At 44.3% G+C, this 20,407-nt stretch overlaps 1 protein-coding gene across 2 annotated transcripts in view; it reads left to right on the plus strand.

The window, feature by feature from the left end:
- Positions 1-1,005: 1,005 nt before the first annotated feature.
- The window catches only part of PRKCA (protein kinase C alpha), a gene marked incomplete at both ends in the record, with an annotated part of 373,558 nt that continues 354,156 nt past the window's right edge, over positions 1,006-20,407 (plus strand). For both annotated transcript variants that reach the window (XM_079726327.1, XM_079726328.1), the window contains 2 exons: positions 1,006-1,178; positions 3,985-4,016. In XM_079726327.1, the coding sequence (XP_079582453.1) occupies positions 1,006-1,178; positions 3,985-4,016 (205 nt within the window). The remainder of the gene's footprint in view (positions 1,179-3,984; positions 4,017-20,407) is intronic.

Here is a 20,407-nt window from a genome sequence, read left to right on the forward strand (position 1 = left end):
ATGCCAGCCACCCTTTCACAAGCAGTTTTACTTGGTAATTTACAAATGTACTGGCTGCGCTGTGCACCTGCCAGTACGGCAGTTGTTAGCCTAGGATGCAAAACGATTTCTAAATTAAGGTTCTGGACTTGTAAAATCAAGAAAGGCTGATCATCCACGATTTAACTGTGGTAGCCAATGAGTAACGGGATAAACAACCAGGACGAGTCCTTTAACCGTCCTAACATCCAAATTAGACGTCTATACAAGACGCAGGTGAAGCACAATTCAGTTGGAGGCCTATGAAAGGGCCCGTGTTCCCTGATTGAAAGTAGCTCCTTTTCTCCAGCCGTGTGTAATAAACAGCGTGGTGGCCCGGGAGGGGCGGGGGTTGATATTGGAGCCAGGTGAAACCTCAAATTGATGCGAGCTTATAAAAGCTGGGCTGTTGTGCCGGAAACAGAGTGGGTCTTGGAAGCGGGAGAGGTAAGAAAGCGTCTGAGCGTGGCGAGCGGAGGGTGCCAGGAGCCGCGTCCCGGGACGCGGGGCTGCGCTGAAGAGGTGGACGGCGTGAGCGGTGGACGGAGAAGAGCGGAGCGGGCGGCCCAGGGCGAGGAAAGCTGGGAGAAGGAGGCGGCGGCGGCGGCGGCGGCGGCGGCGGCGGTGGCGGTGGCGGTGGCGGTGGAGGACGGGCCCGCCTCCGCGGCGCCCTCTAGTTCCCAGGCCCGGACGCCCCCTCTGCTTCCCCGGCGGCGCGGAAAACGCGTGGGCGCCGACTCCTCTAGCGCCGGCGCGCCCCGCCCCCGCCCGCCTGGGCCGCGCTCGGAGCATGCGCGGTGGGCGGGCCGCCTCCGCCGTCCGAGTCGGAAGCGCGAGCACCGGCGCCGCTGTCAGTGAGCGAGGGGCCAGCAGCGCGCCCGCGGCTCCGCTCCGGCGCGGCTCCGCTCCGGCCCGACTCCTGCCGCGCCTCGGCCGCCGCCCGCGCCCCCCGCTCCCGGCGGAGGCAGCAGGCGGTGGGGGGGGACCATGGCTGACGTTTTCTCGACCAACGACTCGGCGGCGCCTCAGGACGTGGCCAACCGTTTCGCCCGCAAAGGGGCGCTGAGACAGAAGAACGTTCACGAGGTGAAGGACCACCGCTTCATCGCCCGCTTCTTCAAGCAGCCCACCTTCTGCAGCCACTGCACCGACTTTATCTGGTGCGTGCGCGCGGGGGGGCGCGGGGCCGGTTCTCCCCAGTTTTAGCTGCCTCTCCCGGGGAACTTGGGGAGCTGCTGGGAGTCCCAACTCGCCCGGGACGCCACGCGCGCGCCGGGCAGGATGCACGCGGGCGGGAGTCCTGGGAGTAGCCGGCCGGCTGCCCCCCGCCGCGGCAGGGGCGACACGGAGGCCCCCTACCTTTCCCCGGGGTTCCAGAAACAGATCGGGAGCCTCCGCGGGTCACGGCCGAGCGCCGCGGAGAATCGGAGGGCGGGTTCCTGGGGAAGAGCCTAGGAGGTGGCAGGCGGCGGCTGCGCGGCGCGGCCCGGGCGGGGGGCGAGCCGGGCTGGGCGCCTCGCGGGTGTGGACACGGCCTTTTCCTTTGGGTTTGGGCTCCGGCTCCGCTGCAGCCTTGGGTCCTGCCCGCTTGCAACACGTACCTGCTGGGTATGGAGTGACTCCGGCTTCCCTGCGGGAGCCCGGGGAGAGCGGACAGGCGACCAACTGTTGAGAGCGTGCGGGGGAGGGGGAGCGAAAGGGAGCGGGTAAAGGGCAGAAGAGCAGATTGAGTCCTTTAAAATAACCCTTGTCAGTACGGGGTTAGGCTGGTAAAACTCTGCGCGTGAGGATAGAGCCCGTAAGAAAAACGCTGGCTGGGCTGAAGGTGTCAGAATTCTGGTAACTTTCAGTGAACGCAGACATTGACTCGTCTTTGGGGGTTTACGAGGAATTGGTAAGTGGTGGGTTTCAGAGGGGCGTCTCTAAATCCTGTGAAATTACAGGAAATCGTGTATGTTTTTTTCTCGTGAGTGGAATTGGGGCTTTTGTTAACTGACTTTTTCAAAAGGTCCATGATCCCCTTTCAAATTTTTAAGCTGAGACTAAAGGCAGTCCAAATGCTCCAGCTGGAGGAGCAGTAGTTTCTTTTCAATTACGTTACCAGCTACTCTGCTTCTTCTACTACTTGTTCCTGGATGTAGGACGCCCTCCCCAAGTCAGATATGTCTAGGGTTCCTTAACTCCTACCTCCCCCCACCCCCGGCTGGGGAATGGCACCAGGTTGACAACTGAGTGCGCCCTGCCACCAGGCAGCTGGCATATGGATCTTGTTGGGGCCCTCTGGAGAACGCTACCTGGATGCATCACAGCTTGGGAAAATCATCCCTAAGGGCGAGTCTCACAAACATGGTGCTAATTAACAGGTGTTTAGCTTTTCCTTTATGGTTTTATCTGAATCCATCACACCTGGGAAAATCATCTCGAAGGGCAAGTCACACAAACATGGTGCTAATTAATAGGTGTTTAACTTTGTGTGGCTTTATCTGAATCCATCACACCTGGGAAAGTTATCGCCAAGAGAGAGCCCCACCTACGTGGTGCTAATGAGGTGCTTAATTTTCTTTTAAAAATCAGCTCAACAGTACATTTATGAAAAGTACAGCTATCTCCATGAATGGTTTCCAATGTGTAGTCAGCGTATGAAGCAATTGTGCTCCAAGGAGCACATAGGTAATTGTAGGTAAGACTATTTAAGTTCTTGGAGCATCAGGGTAGAGAGGAGATTGCATTTAGTTAAGGGGAGGTCTTCAGCCTCGTGTATCAGCTGTGAAATTCCATTAAAAGGGAACACCTAGACTACTGATTACTTTTGCGGGAAGTAGGTAAGGTAGAAAAGGGACTTGCAACATATATATCCAGGCTAGCTGAAGACTTTCCACTATCAATTGCTAGCCCCTGGTGAACTGATGTGGCATGTCAGGTCACCAGGTGTAATGTGAGTGGAAAATAAAGATCTCCCCGTCCTCTTTCTCCTGGAGTAATCCCTGAAACAGTTTTCTGCTTAGCTGTAAAGCAACCCCTTGGAAGTTCCAGGAAAATATTCCCCAGCTTTGTCTAGCAGTGGTTTTAATTCTTCAGTTTTCTTTTCTGGGTCCTTGATTTACAGGTCATTTAAATATTAAAGCACTGATATTTTAAAACGAAGTGCGTTTAAGTATTTTCTGGGTGGGAATGACTAAGTTAATTATAAAGATATGTGAAGTGCTTTGTGAGCTTAAAATGCTGTGTAAAGCAAGAGATTGACTCATAATCTTCTGAGAATTTTAATGTAGTTCATCCTAGTTGGAATGGTGTTTGCAGTTTAACGTCCACACCAGGGTTTTCTGCTTAGAAAGTAAATTCTCTAAAGTAATTTACAAGAACAAAATAGTTCCTGAATGTGCTTTGAATGCTATTGGTTCTCAGTAAAATTAGATCATAATCTCACATGCAAAAAATAGGGATGATATTTTGTAAAATGTGGCTCCTTTAAGCCAAAGTTTAATGTTAAGAGTGGTGCTGCTTGGCAATCTCTAGACGAATACTTAAATTCACAACAAATGATGAAGCTGCTTTTTAGTTCTTTAGGGAAAAACAATTTTCAGTTGGTCTTTAGGGAGCCACTTCAGCCCTTTTTTATTTTTTTTATTTTTTTACCATAAGGTCAGGTCCTTCTTATTCCCTGAATATTGTAGCCAACATCTTTATATTCATGTTCTTGTCTTGAAATTTAAGTATTGATAACAGTGTAAAAAACAAACAAAAAAAGCCCTTGAATACGTTGAAACAGTTTAGTGAGCCTTTGGAGGCCAGATCTTTTCAAAGTTGCATTGACCCTGTGCTCTGAGCTATTTAGGCATGTTTTCCTGTCACATCATTGGGTTTCATGTACGAACCTTTAACTCTAGAAAGCTTTGTTACATAACTGGCTTAAGATATGGTATCCAACACAAAATATGTTAAGAAATCTTTTTGTTTGTTTTTCAGGGGGTTTGGGAAACAAGGCTTCCAGTGCCAAGGTAAGCTGCCATGTTGATTTTATTTTCAAGTACAGCATGAAATAAGCATTCCAGCCAGGAACAGTGTTTCCAGTTATCTTTTCTTTGATCCCCCCCACAAAAAAACGTTGTTTAGATGTTCTCAAAATATGAGGGCTGTAAATTTGGGCCTTAAAAAAATTGTTTGATACTGCCTAGTAATCTGCATATAGAGCTGCCTTTTTCTTCAAGGGAAAAACCTTCCTGTAACTTATTTTTTTTGTCAAGAACATTCTTGTCAGAAACTGCTGTCTTTGTGTGGGTGTTCAGAAAAAAATGAAATCACTATGTGGCTTTTCTTCCTGTTTTTGTTCATCTTTTACCTAGGCATTGGGTTGGACTCCTAATTTTGGGCCATACAGCACGCTAGTAAGTTGCTTCTGGTTTTTGATGGCTGATTGTCATCCAGAGCAAAGTTTGCACGTTTTAAGGCGGCTGCAGCATGAGGCGCGTTATTTCATCTTACACTCTCCATTGTATCCACAAAGAAATCCCTTTCCTCTGATCTGTAGTTGGCATTTTACACACTCTAAATATCTAACTTTTCATACCCTTCCATTTGTTGAAACATTTCTTTTAGAATGCCTTATTGCTTGTGAAGGCATCCCAGTTCATTAGCCCACCTTCTGGCTCTCCTCACTGTCTATATTATGTTCAATTCTGGTTACATTTCCTATCTGGGCTTCGGTTTATTAGGGCAAGTGGAAAGTGCATTCTAGCCTGGAAAATATTATCCTAACACTGTTTAATATTAAGTGCGTTAGAGACACACAGGGTGTACTTCCTGTAACTTTAAAGTGCTCGTAAGTTGGTTACCATTTAAAACCTACACGCTTGTGAACTTGTTTCCTATATGCCTTTTCTAAACATTTTTAGATGCAGGTATTTTATGTATAATCTATCAGTATTCTACTTTCCTTCACATGTGTGCTTAACGCCCCTATTTGAATGTATTTGGAGAGTCACATTGAGAAATCAAGTTGAGAGTCCTTTGAAAAAGAATGAAAGGCGTGTTGCCAGTCTAAGAGATGAAGGGAAGATGTGACTCCACTTCTCAAAGTTGTGGACCTGAACTTCATAGGCAACGTTTGAAGTCTTTGAACATGATTTTAGGAAATTTAAAGATGTAACCTTGTGATTCTGGGCTAATGTGATACCTGTCTCCTGTCATTTTTGGTAATGTGTTTGGGTGGAGACCTAGGGAAACTCAGAAGAAAAATATTTACTAAATGTTCTAGATAATGCATAAGAGAAAAGGCGGTATGTTATGTAGAAAATGAGCTTTTTAAATACAAAGAACCCCAGGATAAGGTTTGTCCCTTTGAGACCTGCAGGTTTTGTTGGTGAAATCGGAGAGTGGCCATACTAGGCTACAGCAGGACCTGAATGGTTTTCTCAGCATCTACTGAACTTTCAGTGGATTAGCAGGTTAATAATCTCACATTCGATCACTCCCTTTTACCTTAATTATAAAAGTGCTACTCATAAATTGCACAAACACTGTATATAAAAATGAAATCTTGTTTCCTTTCCCACCCTCAGGAGTAACTTCTACTTAAGACATCCATTCATTCACTTATTTACACATACTTTTTAAAAAAATAATCAATTTTCAGTCATCCTGCAACTTTTTTTTAGCAGTAGGTGATAGGTATTCTTCCATATCAAAACATCGGTTCTTATTTGCATGTGTGGAAATAGCAAATTGATTCACCTGTCTGAGACATTTAAATGTTTCTAAGTTCTCTGTACTGTTGTAGTACAAATACAGCTGTCAGTATCCTTGGACTCTAGGTATTTCTGCAATAGATACATAGAAGTGTGTGGATACATTTTAAACTACAATGAGCACAGCTTAAGTTGCTCTCCAGAAAGGTTCCAATTTGTATTTTCAGTATCAATATGAGAGTACCCCTTTCTCTTCACTCTTACCTATATTGGATAATATAAATCTTCTGCATTTTTGCTCTGGTAGGTGAAAAGGGCCTCTTTCAAATTCCATCTCTGTAAGGTTGAGCACTTCTAACATGTTTTAGCCCCTTGTATCTGTCCTGTGAATTTCCTTATATTTGAAATGCAGGGTTTACAAACCAAACTGTGGCAGTGAATGTGTGCTGTATGCAGTATTCTTTGCTTTGAAGAATTAAACCTGATCCCTTGAATGAGTTCACCTATTGCATTTACAGATTTTTCATTCACAGAAACTATTTCAAGTTATAAGTCTATTTGTGGGGAACTGCTTGTTACAGTTGTGTAGTTCTGTGTCATCTGTAGTTTTTGACTTCCGAGCAGGCCTGGGCTAACCCATTATCTTATTGTTGGTTGTAACTTAGATAATGTTAGCTCAGGGCAGGGCTCTTAATCACACAAGGGTTACCAGTGTTTCCTATTTTGGTACTTGCCTCAGTCTTAAATATATTCTTAAATGGTCAGATGGTAAGTTTTCTCTTGATCTCTAACTCACCTTTTCCTGTTGGTTTGGTTTGGTAGGCTCATTAGAAGAATGACTCGTCCTCATGTGTGCCCTTTGCAGCCCACCCTCTAGGGATGACAGCTGGAGGCTGAGGCTGCTTTTAGTACCCGTACTTGTCACCTGATGGAGGGGGTGTAGTGTTCCAGCTCTTAGTATGTAGCGTGTTGCTTTGGTCAGAAGATAAAATACCTGCAGCTGAGTTTACTTCATCTCAAGAGGGGCAGATGCTCCAAACGAGTCACATATACATGGACTCGCTTAGCTTTAAACCTAAAATATTCACTATCATTTTACTTAATGTTAAGTCAGAATTGAAAGACTAAAGAAATAAGTGAGTTTTAGTCCTTAAAACTGGGTTTGTAATCTACCATCTAGAAAGCATATTTTATAAGGGTGTTTCCAAAAGAAACATGTAAGGTGATTTCCCACTTCTTCCCTTCCCCCAGGATATAACATAAATGGATGCAGGGAGCTTTTCTGAAGAGATCTGTTGGGTCATTCCCACTTTTACCTGATGGACTCTATTCTGTCCTTACAGCACACGTGGTACAGGGGTGCAACCCTGAAAATGTGTTACCAGGGCAAGTAACACAGGCTGATCCTGCGGTGAGAATTTGCTGCCTGACATGGTTGGAACCAAGGGCTTTAAACGTTGTGGGGGAGGACAGGGTAGATCGTTAAGCCGTGGAACCTTCTTCAGGTTCTTAGAGGTGAAGATGAGCCGAAATGACAGGACTCGAATTTGCTTTGTTTTTGTTTGGCTTATTCTGTGGGTTGGCTTGATCTGTTCCGTGCTCATTTCGTCTCCGTGAGGCTGCTGGAGAGCTTGGTCTTGCCTACTTCTGAAGAAAGAATAGAAGCAAGCTTGTCTGGCCCTGGGCATTGAGGAAGTTGAGATTCAAGCCCGGAAGGTCTGGGTCCAGTTGGGGGTCTCTGTCCTGCTCAGGCTGCTCCCAGCAGCTGTCCGAGTGCGGGCCGCCTCAGATGCTCTTTCTCGGGGGCCGTGGCGCCCAAAACAGCCGTGTCTCCTACTTTCGCTACTGGGAAAGGGAATGAGCCAGTTCGTTTTTTCCCCCCTCAGTTAGCAAGACCCATGCCCTTCTCTACTTACAGCGATAGAAACAGCCTCTCAAAAAGTGACCTGCTTGCTTGACGGGCCAAATAGTCTGTTACATCGGGCTAACCTGCTTCTGTTTTCCCTGCTTTTTCTATTCCTTCCTTCATGGTGCATGTCACAAGTTAAAATGTACTGTCACTCAGGCTCTCTGAATATACCCTGGAGACAGCATCAGTATGAATTCCCATGGATGACCGGGATCTCCTGTTGTGGCTGTTCGTCCTGGGTGGTCCCCCTGGCACGTGCAGGCCGTCCGCAGGGATTTCATTCACGTTCATGTGCTTGCACAGCGCTGCTCGGCCAGGTTTGAATCTTGAGCCATTTCCCTGCTGAGCACACACCAAATACTGTACGTAACCTGTGAGGCTAACTGAAGCTCTATTTTTCCATCATGGAGGGTGAAAAAATCAGCGGTCTCCACCCCTTTCCTGATGACATTCCATCTTGAAGGCCTGTTTCAGGGTTGATATTTTGGCTTACCCAAGTAGGATGGTGCTTGATATTCCTTCTCTGAGAATGAAAGTTGATGTTTGAAGAAAAAAGAATGGTTTCCTCCCTTTGGCTGTAGGAGCTGAGGAATCCCAGAAAACTGGGCCCATCTAAGGGAGGGTGACCTTTAACAGGGGGGTTGAGTTGGCAGCTTTTCAGAAAAGGATGCCTAGTTATTCATCACAAGCCTCAGGGTTCTGAGAGCCAAGCAGTGTAGACAGCAAGTGCCAGGAGAGGGTTGGGGGCTGGGACCCGGATGGGGCTGCGTGGTGAAGCTGGCCACCTTTGACAAAGTACCTGTCCTTTCTGTGTACTGGATTGGCCACCCCTAGACTCTGGGGTGGCCCATTGATTTCCAAAGTTGATGCCAGGATTTTCCATCTTCAAAACAGGTCAGCATTTCAGGACCCTGCTTCTCACTTGGTTACCCTCCCCCCAGATTAGAAGCCATGTGAACTATAGATGAGCGTCTGGTTACGTGTAAGTTCCAAATAAGGCAGGTCCAAGTAAGAGTGAGTATAACTCGGAACTCTGGAGGTTTTGCACTGAGGTCAGGCTAAAGGGTTATTTCAACTTCGAAGATGAAATTGTAATCCCTAAAATGCAGGGAAGTGTGATTGAGATGGGTAGTTAGAACTTTCTTTTCCTCTCAGAAGTTAGACACGTGAAGAAAACAGTATAGGGGATTCCCATTTGGTGCAAACTGTTATGAAATGATTTCTGATTAATGGCTTTCTGAATTGCTGTTCTTTCACTCAGTACATTAAGTGCAAGTGCTTTTATTCACACACATACCCCCCACCCACCGAAGTTGATGCTGGTAGAAATCTCAAATATTTATTTTTGCAGATGAATCTGGCATGCAAATTTCCTTTAATTTTACAATGTGTCTTAGTGTTCTGAGTGTTTCACTCTCCTGGGTGATATTCAGATTTAAGTTTTTAGTCACATTAACCCTTAACATGCTAATTTTTTCCTTCACAGTGGTTTTCAAAGTGCCATTAACTGCCTGCAGAGCTTCCCTGTCTGGATGGAGTCCGGCTCCTTGCCAGGACATTGAGTCTCTTCAATCCCGCTGCCTTGCTTTTTCTGACTCATCTTAAGGCTGCTCTCCTTCCTCCCATCCTCCTGTCACTTGAAGTAAGCTGTACTTTTCCAGAAAGTGTGTTCTCTCCATTCTTTCTCCAACCTTTTTTTTCCCCAGAGAGTACACTTCGAGTCTCAGCCTAAAGCTTAGCCTGGACCTTTTCCATCCTCCCTGCCATTCTGGACGCTCTCCCTCTCATAGGACCCTCCCCCCCGCAGTATTTCCTGTCTGTTTCCTCTACCAGCCTCGGGAGCAAGGACTGAGGCTTATTTCTCTGTCTTCCATGTTTAATGCAGTGCCTGGTGCTCGGTTGACACTCCATAAATATTTGCTGGGTGTGAGATTGTATAAATATTAGAGGTATGGTATGAATGTTCCTAGCTGAAGGATCACAGGGACTTCTGCCTACTGGTTTTTTATATAAATTTATTTATTTTTGGCTGTGTTGGGTCTTCGTTGCAGTGCGTGGGCTTCTCATTGTGGTGACTTCTCGTGGAGCACAGGCTCTAGGCGCACGGGCTTCAGTGGTTGTGGTTCGTCGGTTCTAGAGCGCAGGCTCAGTAGTTGTGGTGCACGGACTTAGTTGCTCCGTGGCACGTTGGGATCTTCCCGGCCCAGGGCACAAACCCATGTCCCCCTGCATTGGCAGGCGGATTCTTAACCATGGCGCCACCAGGGAAGCCCCTGCCTATTTTGAAGTCTAGTTTATAATCCAAAGTTATGTCAACGAGGGGGGTAGATCTTGAGATGGCATAAGAAAAAGTGATTTCTGGAGCTAAGCATACTTAGTCAAAATATAGAACAGAAAATTCTGATTTGTATGTGTAATAAGTTCTACGTCATGTTAAGCTTAATGAATTAGTACGATAGGAATAAACCACTTGGTGTGCCTGCCTTCTAACTGTAGAGCAGTATCTGGACATCAGACTTTCTGCCACAGATAAAACAAGAGCATGGTATGGGCCACAGCAGGAGGGGCGATGCCTTGGGGGTACAGGGGTGAAAAGTTAAAACCAGTGCCAGGATGTGTTTGGTACAGTCATTTAATTTTTTTTTTTTTTTTTTTTTTTTTTTTTGTTACGCGGGCCTCTCACTGTTGTGGCCTCTCCCCTTGCGGAGCACAGGCTCCAGACACACAGGCTCAGCGGCCATGGCTCACGGGCCCAGCCGCTCCGCGGCATGTGGGATCTTCCCGGACCGGGGCACGAACTCGTGTCCCCTGCATCGGCAGGCGGACTCTCAACCACTGCGCCACCAGGGAAGCCCTGGTACAGTCATTTAAATGGTCCTTTGCTTGGAGATTGCTAATGGCTGAAACCAGATTGTGATGCTCCAGAGGGAGTAGTAGCTCGACTTGATTATGGTGTTTTTAAACTTCTTGGTCCTGAAAGGTTTCTGCATCTTCACGTGAGGAGTGGAGGGGACAGCACTGGGGACGCAGGGGTGGAACGGTTGTCACCCAGTTGCAATCCCTTGACTGGCTTCAGTCAATTGAAAGAAACTCATGTTAAATGCTGCCTCATGCCAGACATCCAGGAGCTTTCTCATTTTGTATACTTCTTTGCAAAAACGCCCCATTAAGCACAGGATATGGTCATTCTTAAAGAAATGAGTGCTGAAGAATCTGCCAGGCTGGTGGGGTGGAGCTTGTGGGGTGGAGCTCGGGTTCAGATTCTAATCGTTCTGCAGAAAGCACTTTTCAGAGCCAAATGGAAACTTTTTTGGTACTTACAGAGCCTGAATTTATATTAAGGGAGGAAAGAATGATGCCATTGAGGGAAACACTGAAACATGTCTTGGTGACATAGAATGAAGGCCTCGCTGTCCTCATCTGCCAGAATTTCTACGACAAACCCTTTATTTCAGGTCTCTCCCATCAAACTGAAAACTCATGTTAGACTTTAACCTGAGACATGAACATTTCAGGATTGGCATGGTTTTAGCAGTCAAATCTAGTTGAAATTACTACAGCTACATTAAAAGAAACCCTCTTAAATTATACAAAGGGGAAAATGGCTTCTGGAAATAGATTTCTATCAAGAACAGAATAGAGGGGAATGATTTGATTAATTGTCAGCGCAAGATAAGAATTATTTAAGAGCAAGTTCACAAAGAAAGATTAGCATGAGGGCAGTTAATCTTTGCCTTCATTTGCTGTGTTTTCCCCCTAATATCTATACACCTATAGTTTGGGCATTTTGGGAAATACAAGATCATTTATTAACTGGGGTGACTTCAATAGGTAAGAAGTAAGAGTGGAAGCTCAGGACCTGATGGTGTGTACTATAAACAAACTTAGACCCAACTTGGACAGACTTGTATGACAAATGGGATAAGAGTATGATCTAATCAACAGCTGAATTCTGAGCAAAATTGTATTAGAGGTGATCTGACTCCTGAGTGCCAGTGATCCTGTTGGTGAAACCATGATGCTTGGAGTGATGAGTCTAGTACCTCATGCACTATAGTCTACGATGAGGAGGTTTTCCTGTATTTGAAACACAATAACAAGCGCCTATGTCGTGCTTAACTCTTAAATCCTGTTCTGAGCACTATTTATTCCTCATTTGATCCTCATGACACTTCTGAAAAGGTCTGCAGTGTTATCCCCATTTTACAGCCAGGGAAACTGAGGCACAGAAGTTTGGCAACTCGCCCAATGTCACATAGTTGGGAGATGATGGAGCTGGGGCTCGCGCCAGGCAGCGTGGGTCCAGACTGTGCTGTTACCCCAGGTGCCCTGCCGCACGGTTCCTCTTGCTTTGTCAGGCTTTAGCCGCCTCACTGGATGGTGGAGGTATGCAGGGATGAAGTTCAACTCGGTAACACTTCTGTGCTTGCTGCCTGTAGTGGGAGATTCTGCTGGACACTGCAGGGCAGAAAGCCTGGCGGTAGGTACAGCTGGAGACAGCTCACCATAATAAGTCTGAACCAAGTAGGAGTCGACCGACACGAGGATGAAGATGTTATTTGGGCTCCTTAAGAGGTGGCTTTCGGTTTGGGCTTTGTAGGATGCGTGGGATTTCCTTCATTTGGGGAGCTGGGGGGAAATGCTCTAATGTGAGGAAATAACGGAGCAAAAGAGCCTGAAAGCGACTTGGGGGTCCAGGGAGGCTGTGGTGCTGGCGGTGTTGCCAGCCCTGACCCCCAGACAGGGCAGATAGAGAAATGTCCCAGTGTCTACCCCCGCCTGTCTCCTCAGGTGGACTCTTCTCTGCTAATCCGTGACTTCCTCTTGTAGGTTTTTTTTCTTTTTTTTGCTTTACTCGGACCTCTCATTGTTGTGGCCTCTCCCATTGCGGAGCACAGGCTCCGGACGCGCAGGCTCAGCGGCCATGGCTCACGAGCCCAGCTGCTCGGCGGCATGTGGGATCCCCCTGGACCGGGGCACAAACCCGTGTCCCCTGCATTGGCAGGCGGACTCTCAACTACTGCGCCACCAGGGAAGCCTCCTCTTGTAGTTTTTAACTGTCATGCTCACTTTTCAGAAAGATGTTGCAGTTACAGGAGAGAACAGTATTATACACAATGTCAGATATGTTGTATTAATTTTTTGGAAAATGTGTTTTAGTAAGGGTGCTGCTCTGACATTCTTCCGAGGGTCTTTGCTCTGAAGCTGGTACTATTGGCAGCAGCTGGAAGTGCAGGGTGTTTTCCAGCCTGGAGATTAGGACTGGAGGGGATAACGAATGCTGAGTTCTAATAGGCTCATACACATCAATAAGGGAAATAATAAGAAAGAAAGCATTCACATATTTAAAACTGGCAGCACATTGTTCTTTAAAAACTGCACACTGGTTTATTCTGCCAGAATTTCTGGTTCATTATCAGTTATTTCTTCCTTCTCCACGGGGCTGAACTCTGGGCAAGTGTTATAACCCTAATCAGAATCCTTGGAAGGTAAAGGGGTGCTGCAGAGTACCTCTGGTGGGAACATAAGATGGGCTTTCATCGGGATTTCAGCTTTGCAGAATCGGAGCTCACAGAGAGGACTGCTGCTGCGCTGGCATGTGCTCGGCATATGCCCCCCCCCCCCCCCCCCGGGGAGCTGGCATTCCCGTCCCCGCTCTGCAGGGATGGACGCTGGGGCAGAGGCTAAGTGCTCGCCCACTGTCGTGCAGCTTTGAGACCAGGGTGATGGAGTGTCTGTTGCGTCGCAGTAGTTTCTTGTTGGTATCTGAAGCTATACTGATAAGTAGCCAGTCCCTTTTACTCACCTTTTCACTTGTTTTTCCTTCCGTCAGATTTTCTAACAAAGTATGATTTGTGGTGCTGTTTGTAATTGGAATAAAACTCATTGATTCAAGAAAGCTACGCTCATGCTTGTAAAGGTTTGCGTTAGTTTCCATTCGGATTCGTTTTGAAGTCCAGTGGCAGTAAATGAGCTTAAATTATTTTCCCCCTCTTGAATTAATGCATACAACTATACATAACTATCTTAAAATGTGAAAATGGGAGATGGCTCACTTTTAAAACTTTGGAAATTGCAACTTGATTCTTAACTGTTTTACAGTGTAGGGAGTAGTTTAAATCCTACTTTTTTTTTTTTTCTAAAAGGTGCTTAATGCAGTTGAAATCATGAAAAGTTGTAAGTTAACATTAATAGGTGGATTACAGAAGGATCCTATTGTGAGTCATTTGCCTAATTTTGAAATCTTGAGTAAATCTGATGTTTTCACATGGTGAGTTTGATCACTAAAGTGATTTTTATCACTAGTTGTACATTAGTTTCTTCAATCTGAGTGACTCATTAACATGGAAAACTTGATCATTCTTCTTTAATTTCAGTTTCTAACAGTTCAGAAGCATGCAGGACTGATTCTTATTATTTAGGTTCAAAATCAAGTTTGGGTTAAGGGTTGAGACGTATCGTCTTCCTTTCCCTTTCTTGCTTAATCAGAACCATCAAGCACCACAGCACCTGCTGGTTGAGCTGGGTCTGATCATGTGATGCAGATTAACTTGCAAAATCACAATTTATTAAAGATTAGTTGTTGGGTGGGTGCTGGAACAGTTTATGCTTGAGATGTGCCGTGGTCTAAAACGAGTCTGATGCCCTGCTGTAGAATAATTAGCATAAACGGTAAAGGTACTGGAGATCAGATAACTCATTGGGAGAGGCTCTGGGCTTTTATTCTTCAGTTAATATGATGGTGAGAGGTGTAATACTAATGCTTTTCATGATTAAAGCATAAACTTAGGGAGAATATAGCATTCATGCCGTTAACTTTGATAGGCTCGTTCGTGAACGAGGTGCCTGGCTAACTTGCCTATTGGTGGAGAATTAATGAAGTTTTATCCCAAAGTTCTGAAAGTACATCGTCAACTTCTGGCTCTTGTTTGCATTTCCTCTGTGTCCCTTTTATGTCAAGTTTTATTTGATCTGTATATTTTGTCTGAGCAGCCTGAAACTATGTGGAGAGTTAGGATTAAAAAGAAAAAATCAAACTAGTAGAATATATTCACGTCAGATGGGCGAGATTTTAGTCACTAAGAAGCTGGATAGCTCTCTTAACCATTATATTTACTATATCTGTAGGTAATTAAAAACATGCTTCTATTTAAATGTAGGTTAGTCATCTGGATTCATGTCCATTTAAGTACTGACCTTGGCCTCCTTGGTGAAGTCTGTAGTCACAGGCTCAAGAAGAGCCATGGTCTTGGGATTTAAAGCAGGAAGGGATTGTGGAGGCTGTATAGCTGAGGCCCTGAGTTCACAGCCTTGGAACCGGCCAGCCTTGGAACCGGCCCCGAGGGTTCCGTGATGTGCTGTAAACCCAACCACAGAACTGATCTTCATGCCCCAACTCCTGTAAAGTGATGCTGTGCCCACTGCCTCTTCCTGCTTCCTGGTAGCTCATAAACCTTTGTACTTAAGTGTACTCTGTAGTCTTACATCTTAAGTTCTATTGCCAGTAAGTCTAGGTGCTCATCCCATAATCTCTGTATTGAAGCCTGAGGAAATCGCAAACAGAGCAGGCACTGGATTCCTTTTATTGCCTTTGAAAAATGGTAGTGCCTTTTAGAGACAAATGTGCATCTTGTTCTAAAGCCTAGGAGGTTTACTGAGTAAGGATTGTATGTTCATATTTCATAATGTGGATTACCAGTCTGGTAATAACAAAGATCTTGTTTAAAATATTAAAGATGTGTAAGACTTTGAATTTGGATGAGAATTCATGGGCAAGGAAAATGGCTCTGCTTGAAGTTACATACTCTTTGACTTTTGTTTTTCTAATTTTAGCTCCTCATGATTCTTAGGGAGCAAGCTACATCCCTGAGCTACTTAGTCTACTATTAATCTTACACTGAGATATTACAACAGAGCTGATTTTGCATTTTATATGTTAACTAAAATACGTATGTACAATCCCACTAGTATTAATCTACAAATGTACCTATTTTTGGAGGCCCAAAAGCAAGATTTGAAGGGTGACTAAATATAACCATAAAGTTTATGTGGCTTTGCCTTCTGTAGTACAGTGACCTGTTCTTAGAATTGAAATTATTTCTGAACAGTGGTACAGCCAAATATAGACGTCAAACCTTAGTTTCAATGTTGACTTGAGGTTCTGATATTAGAAATACATAAATATAGAAAATATACAAAATGACGGAACTGAAGTTAAACATGGACACTTATGCATACCTTTTTCAGTATTTTCTATTTAAATCCAAACACATAAGTCTTGTAAGTGTTCCTTGGAGAATTTTCTTTCCTGTCCTACATTTCTAAGTTGCTTTAAAAATGAGCCAAAAGGGATGGCTCCTATTTTTTTCCTTGGTGAGTTTCCCTCCCATACTCTTGGACATCTTTATTGCTCCAAGAGACTTTGAACCAGATTCAAAGTTAGGAAACTCAAGGTAAATTATTACTGCTGATTTGATATATATGAATAATTTTGAAGATTTGGTAGGACTTGTGTTAAGAGTAGGAAGTTTTGGGGGCTTCCCTGGTGGCGCAGTGGTTGAGAGTCCGCCTGCCGATGCAGGGGACACGGGTTTGTGCCGCGGAGCGGCTGGGCCCGTGAGCCGTGGCCGCTGAGCCTGCGTGTCCGGAGCCTGCGCTCTGCAAGTGGAGAGGCTGCGACAGTGAGAGGCCCGCGTACCGCAAAAAAACACAAGAGAAGGAAGTTTTTTCTTTTTAAAAACTTTTTAATTGAATTGTGATACAGTACAACATATATACAGAAACATGCATTGATCATAAGTGTATAGCTTGATAAATTTTACACCAGGGCCTCCTGTGTAACCAGCAAGGAGTGGGAAGTTTCTAGGCCACTTTTTTTTTTTTTTTTGCTCCTTTGCACCTACTGCTATATGGAAGTCATTACTTTGAATAATAGCCTTCCTTTTCAAAGTCAGCTCACTTTCCTGGGAAAATCTTTGATTCTGGGGTGAGGCAGTGAGTGGGGACTTTCAGTTCTATGAACTGAAACTTACACCAGCCTCATTTCATCCTCAACTGATTGAACCATCCTTGGCTCTAACTGGAGTTTCTTTCTCATCCAGCTCCTTAAATCTTTGGAAGAAAGTTTTCCTTCACACTTTTATTTCGAACTAATTCTGGTTCACTGGAAAGTTGAAAAATGATACAATGAATTTCTGTTGCACCCAGCTTCCCCCAATATTAACATCTCTCATAACTGTAATATAATTAGGAAGAACAGGAAATTAACATTGGTACAGTATTAACTATGGATCTCATTTGAATTTGCACCAGTTTTTCCACTAATGTCCTCTGTCTGTTGTGGGGTCCTGTATAGGATCCCAGAATGCATCTAATTTTTTAGTCTTGGAGGTAAATCATGTTTTGTTGTATCAGTATGGTATATCTAATCATGCATTGGTGCAATCAGATGTCTTCCTTGATTTAAAAAAAAAAAGATCAGACCACTCCTGTTTTTTTATTACTGTTAGTTGCACTGGAGGAATGCCAGTCTGGGTGGGGTCTGCCTGGGGTCACCGTGGTTGCTGGGTGGTTGTCAATGAGTTTATATTGCTTGTCACTGCCAGGAATCTTATTTACAAGCACAATAATAGGAATGGGAGCCACTGAAGGTTAAGGATCTCATGCATCTGCCAGGTTTTTTCTGGGGAGATGAACTAGAAGTTCAGAGCTTGATCTGGAAAGCCAGCTTGTTCTCTAGACTATTGTTGTCCAATAGAATTTTGTGTGATGCCGGGAATGCTCCATAATCTGCAGTGTCTTGTAGGGTAGCCACTGGTGCTGTCTGGCTATTAAGCCCTTGAAATGTAGAACTGAATTTTTTGTTGCATTTATTTTTAAAGTTAAATAGTTACATGCAGTGGGTGGCTATATGGTATTGGAGAGTTCAGCTTTAGAGCATCCTTAGGGAGGAAAATTGGATCATACCTTTTAAACCTTTCATTGTAAAATAAAATGCAAATGTATAAAACCACACAGAAAATGTATGGTGTAACGAATTACCATAAAGCCACCATTGCTTGTAACTGCTACCCAGGTCAAGTAGTAGAGCTTGGCTAGTCCACATTTGCTTCGTTTCTTCCCCCAAAGTAACTACTTCCGTGACTTTTAGATCCATCACTTCTGTGTGTTTCTTTTAGTTTTATCTTGCGGTTATCCCCAGGTACTGTAGTTTAATCTTGCACATGTAAAAATAATTGGAAATGTCCTTAAGTCTCTTTATAACTTCCCCATTTCCTTATAACTTAACTGGAGGCGTCCCTGGGTTTTTGGACCTGCAGAGTTTCCCACAGTCAGAATCTTGGTAACTGGATGCTCATAGTACATCATTTTCCCCTGTATTTTCTGCAAATTGGCAGCTGGATCCAGAGGTTTGATTGGATTCGAATTTAATTTGGGTTATATAGTTTAAGATGCCTTCATAAGGTCACATGCATGTTAGTTACATGTATATTAATGTGGAAAGACCATGAATGGGGTTTTTGTATCAAAGTATCCAAAACTGAGAAGTGAATATAAACCAATTGAACTAGTTAAGTTTTAGAGTATGGTATGCAACCTGGGAACATCTACTGCATGCTACTTGTGGGAAAACTTGGTTGTCAGAAGTTTTTCTAAGTGTGCAGTGTTCATCTCAGTACTTCTGTGGGCAAGAAGTGTGTGTATGGATGTGTCTTTTCTGTGGGTGGTGGAAATAATTACTAATTGAACTTATATAGCCATTTGCTTGTTTAAACCTCACCCACATGACTGTCTATATGGTCGCCTTGTTCCTGGTCTTGACGTCCAACCTAAGATCAAAATTGGGTTTTATAGTTACTTTTCTACACTGGGACATGTGGCCGCAAAGAGAATAAGCGTGTGAGGCGAATTCGGTGTTGTCCTCTTTGGGGAAGAAGATTGTCACCTCCTGGATCTGCTGTGGCCAGAACCGTGTACTAGCTATTGATATGGAGGAGGGTTTTCATAAAAGTGAACAGACTCTGAGTCTTAAGAGGGAGTTTAAAATATGACTGGGTAAGGATGACTTAGACACATAGAGCAATAAAGAGTACTTCAAAAAAAAGTCAACATGTATAAGTTAAAGTGTAAAAGTTAAGAGACCTTCCAGTGATAAACAAGCACTAGACTGGAAGATAAGTAATCTTGGTTTAAATCCAGTTTAGGCCTCTTCCCTTGTTGCACTGGGGGAGTTGGGTTCTATTCGGGGTAGCAAGTATGTAACATTCTTTTGCCAGCTGCTGTGGCAGGTAACATTGGTCTCTTTCATGGTCCTCTTTCAACTTCATCCTCAAGTCAGGGCTCCAAGTAGCTGTTACCTAGCAGTTGATGGGCATTGACGTGGGAGACCAAACCTCATTCCTGGGCCGCTTGCTTTCCAAGCATCCTGTCAGCTGTTGATCTTCTGAGGCTAGAGGTAGGAAGCACTACCTCACCTTGCTACTGGGTGTTTGTATATCCCCCTTCTCTTAATTATTCCATTGAAGCACAATATCTCAGAAAAATAATCTATAGTACTGAATTTTTTTCTAAAATATTATCATTGAAATGCTGAAAATTTCATGTAAAACCCCTGATTGCTGGGAATTGGCCTTCAGCCAGGAATTGAGTTGGTTTTGGATGGAAAAAATCCCGACCCTCCCTTGATGTTTTTCTTTATTGGCTGCATGTAAAATGTTAAAATTTTCTGACTTCTGTTGGGTCCAAGCCAGTTTTTTTTTTTGTTTGTTTTTTTTAACTGTAACTTATGTGAACTCCTTACGGTTGAAATCTGGTATTTGTGGCCTTTTACAGAGCTCTGTGACCCAAATAATTGCTCTGGAACCCCTTTCTAATCTGGAGAGGAATAAACACTGGGAGTAGAACTTTGTGTTTTTTTACTTTATAGGAACCATAAGGCTGAAATAATGGTACCCTGACCACAGTGATGCTTGATGATAGTGGGATTCAGACATGCATGGGAGAGGAAATCATGGTGGATGCAAGTCAGGATGCAGTGTTCCTAAAACTGAGAACAGTTAAGGGAGAGGAGAAAAGCCCTAAAGGATGGGTAGTTGTGATTTTGTTTTTTGGGGGAAAGCTTGCTTACAATCCTTTGAGCTAGATACAGCCCTGGGATTACTTTTGAGTTTATAGGACTGCGTGCTTTTGTGTGCACAAATCCTATTTGTGCAAATTTGACCTTTTAAAGTTTCCATTACTGTCCCCATTCTGTCCCCCATCCCCTTAAAACTGACCTTTGAAGTTTTAGGTTTTATGGCTGATAAGGCTCTGAGACCTACATCTATGGTTGGCTGCCATCCACCTACGTATCTAATCATGTAGTCAGTGCGTATTCTCTGCCAGGCACTGAGCTATTGCTGGAAATCATAGTACCTAACATTTGTTGAACATGGCCTTTGTGTGGCCCAGTGCTAAGCACTTTATACGTAACTTTTACTATTTAACCTTCATAACCACTGAGGGCAGGTTGTTTTTATCAGGTTAAGTATTACCTGAATCTTACAACTAAGTAACTGGGGTTAGGTTTATATTTGAATATAGATCTTGACCAGTGATTCACTTTTTTCTTTTTTTTTTTTTTTAATTGTTTTTGGCTGCATTGGGTCTTTGTTGCTGTATGAGGGCTTCTCATTGCGGTGGCTTCTCTTGTTGCAGAGCACGGGCTATAGGCGCGCGGGCCTCAGTAGTTGTGGCACGTGGGCTTAGCTACTCTGCAGCACGTGGGATCCTCCCAGACCAGGGCTCGAACCCGTGT

This window comes from Hyperoodon ampullatus (assembly GCF_949752795.1).
Source record: "Hyperoodon ampullatus genome assembly, chromosome: 19".
Lineage (NCBI taxonomy): Eukaryota > Metazoa > Chordata > Mammalia > Artiodactyla > Ziphiidae > Hyperoodon > Hyperoodon ampullatus.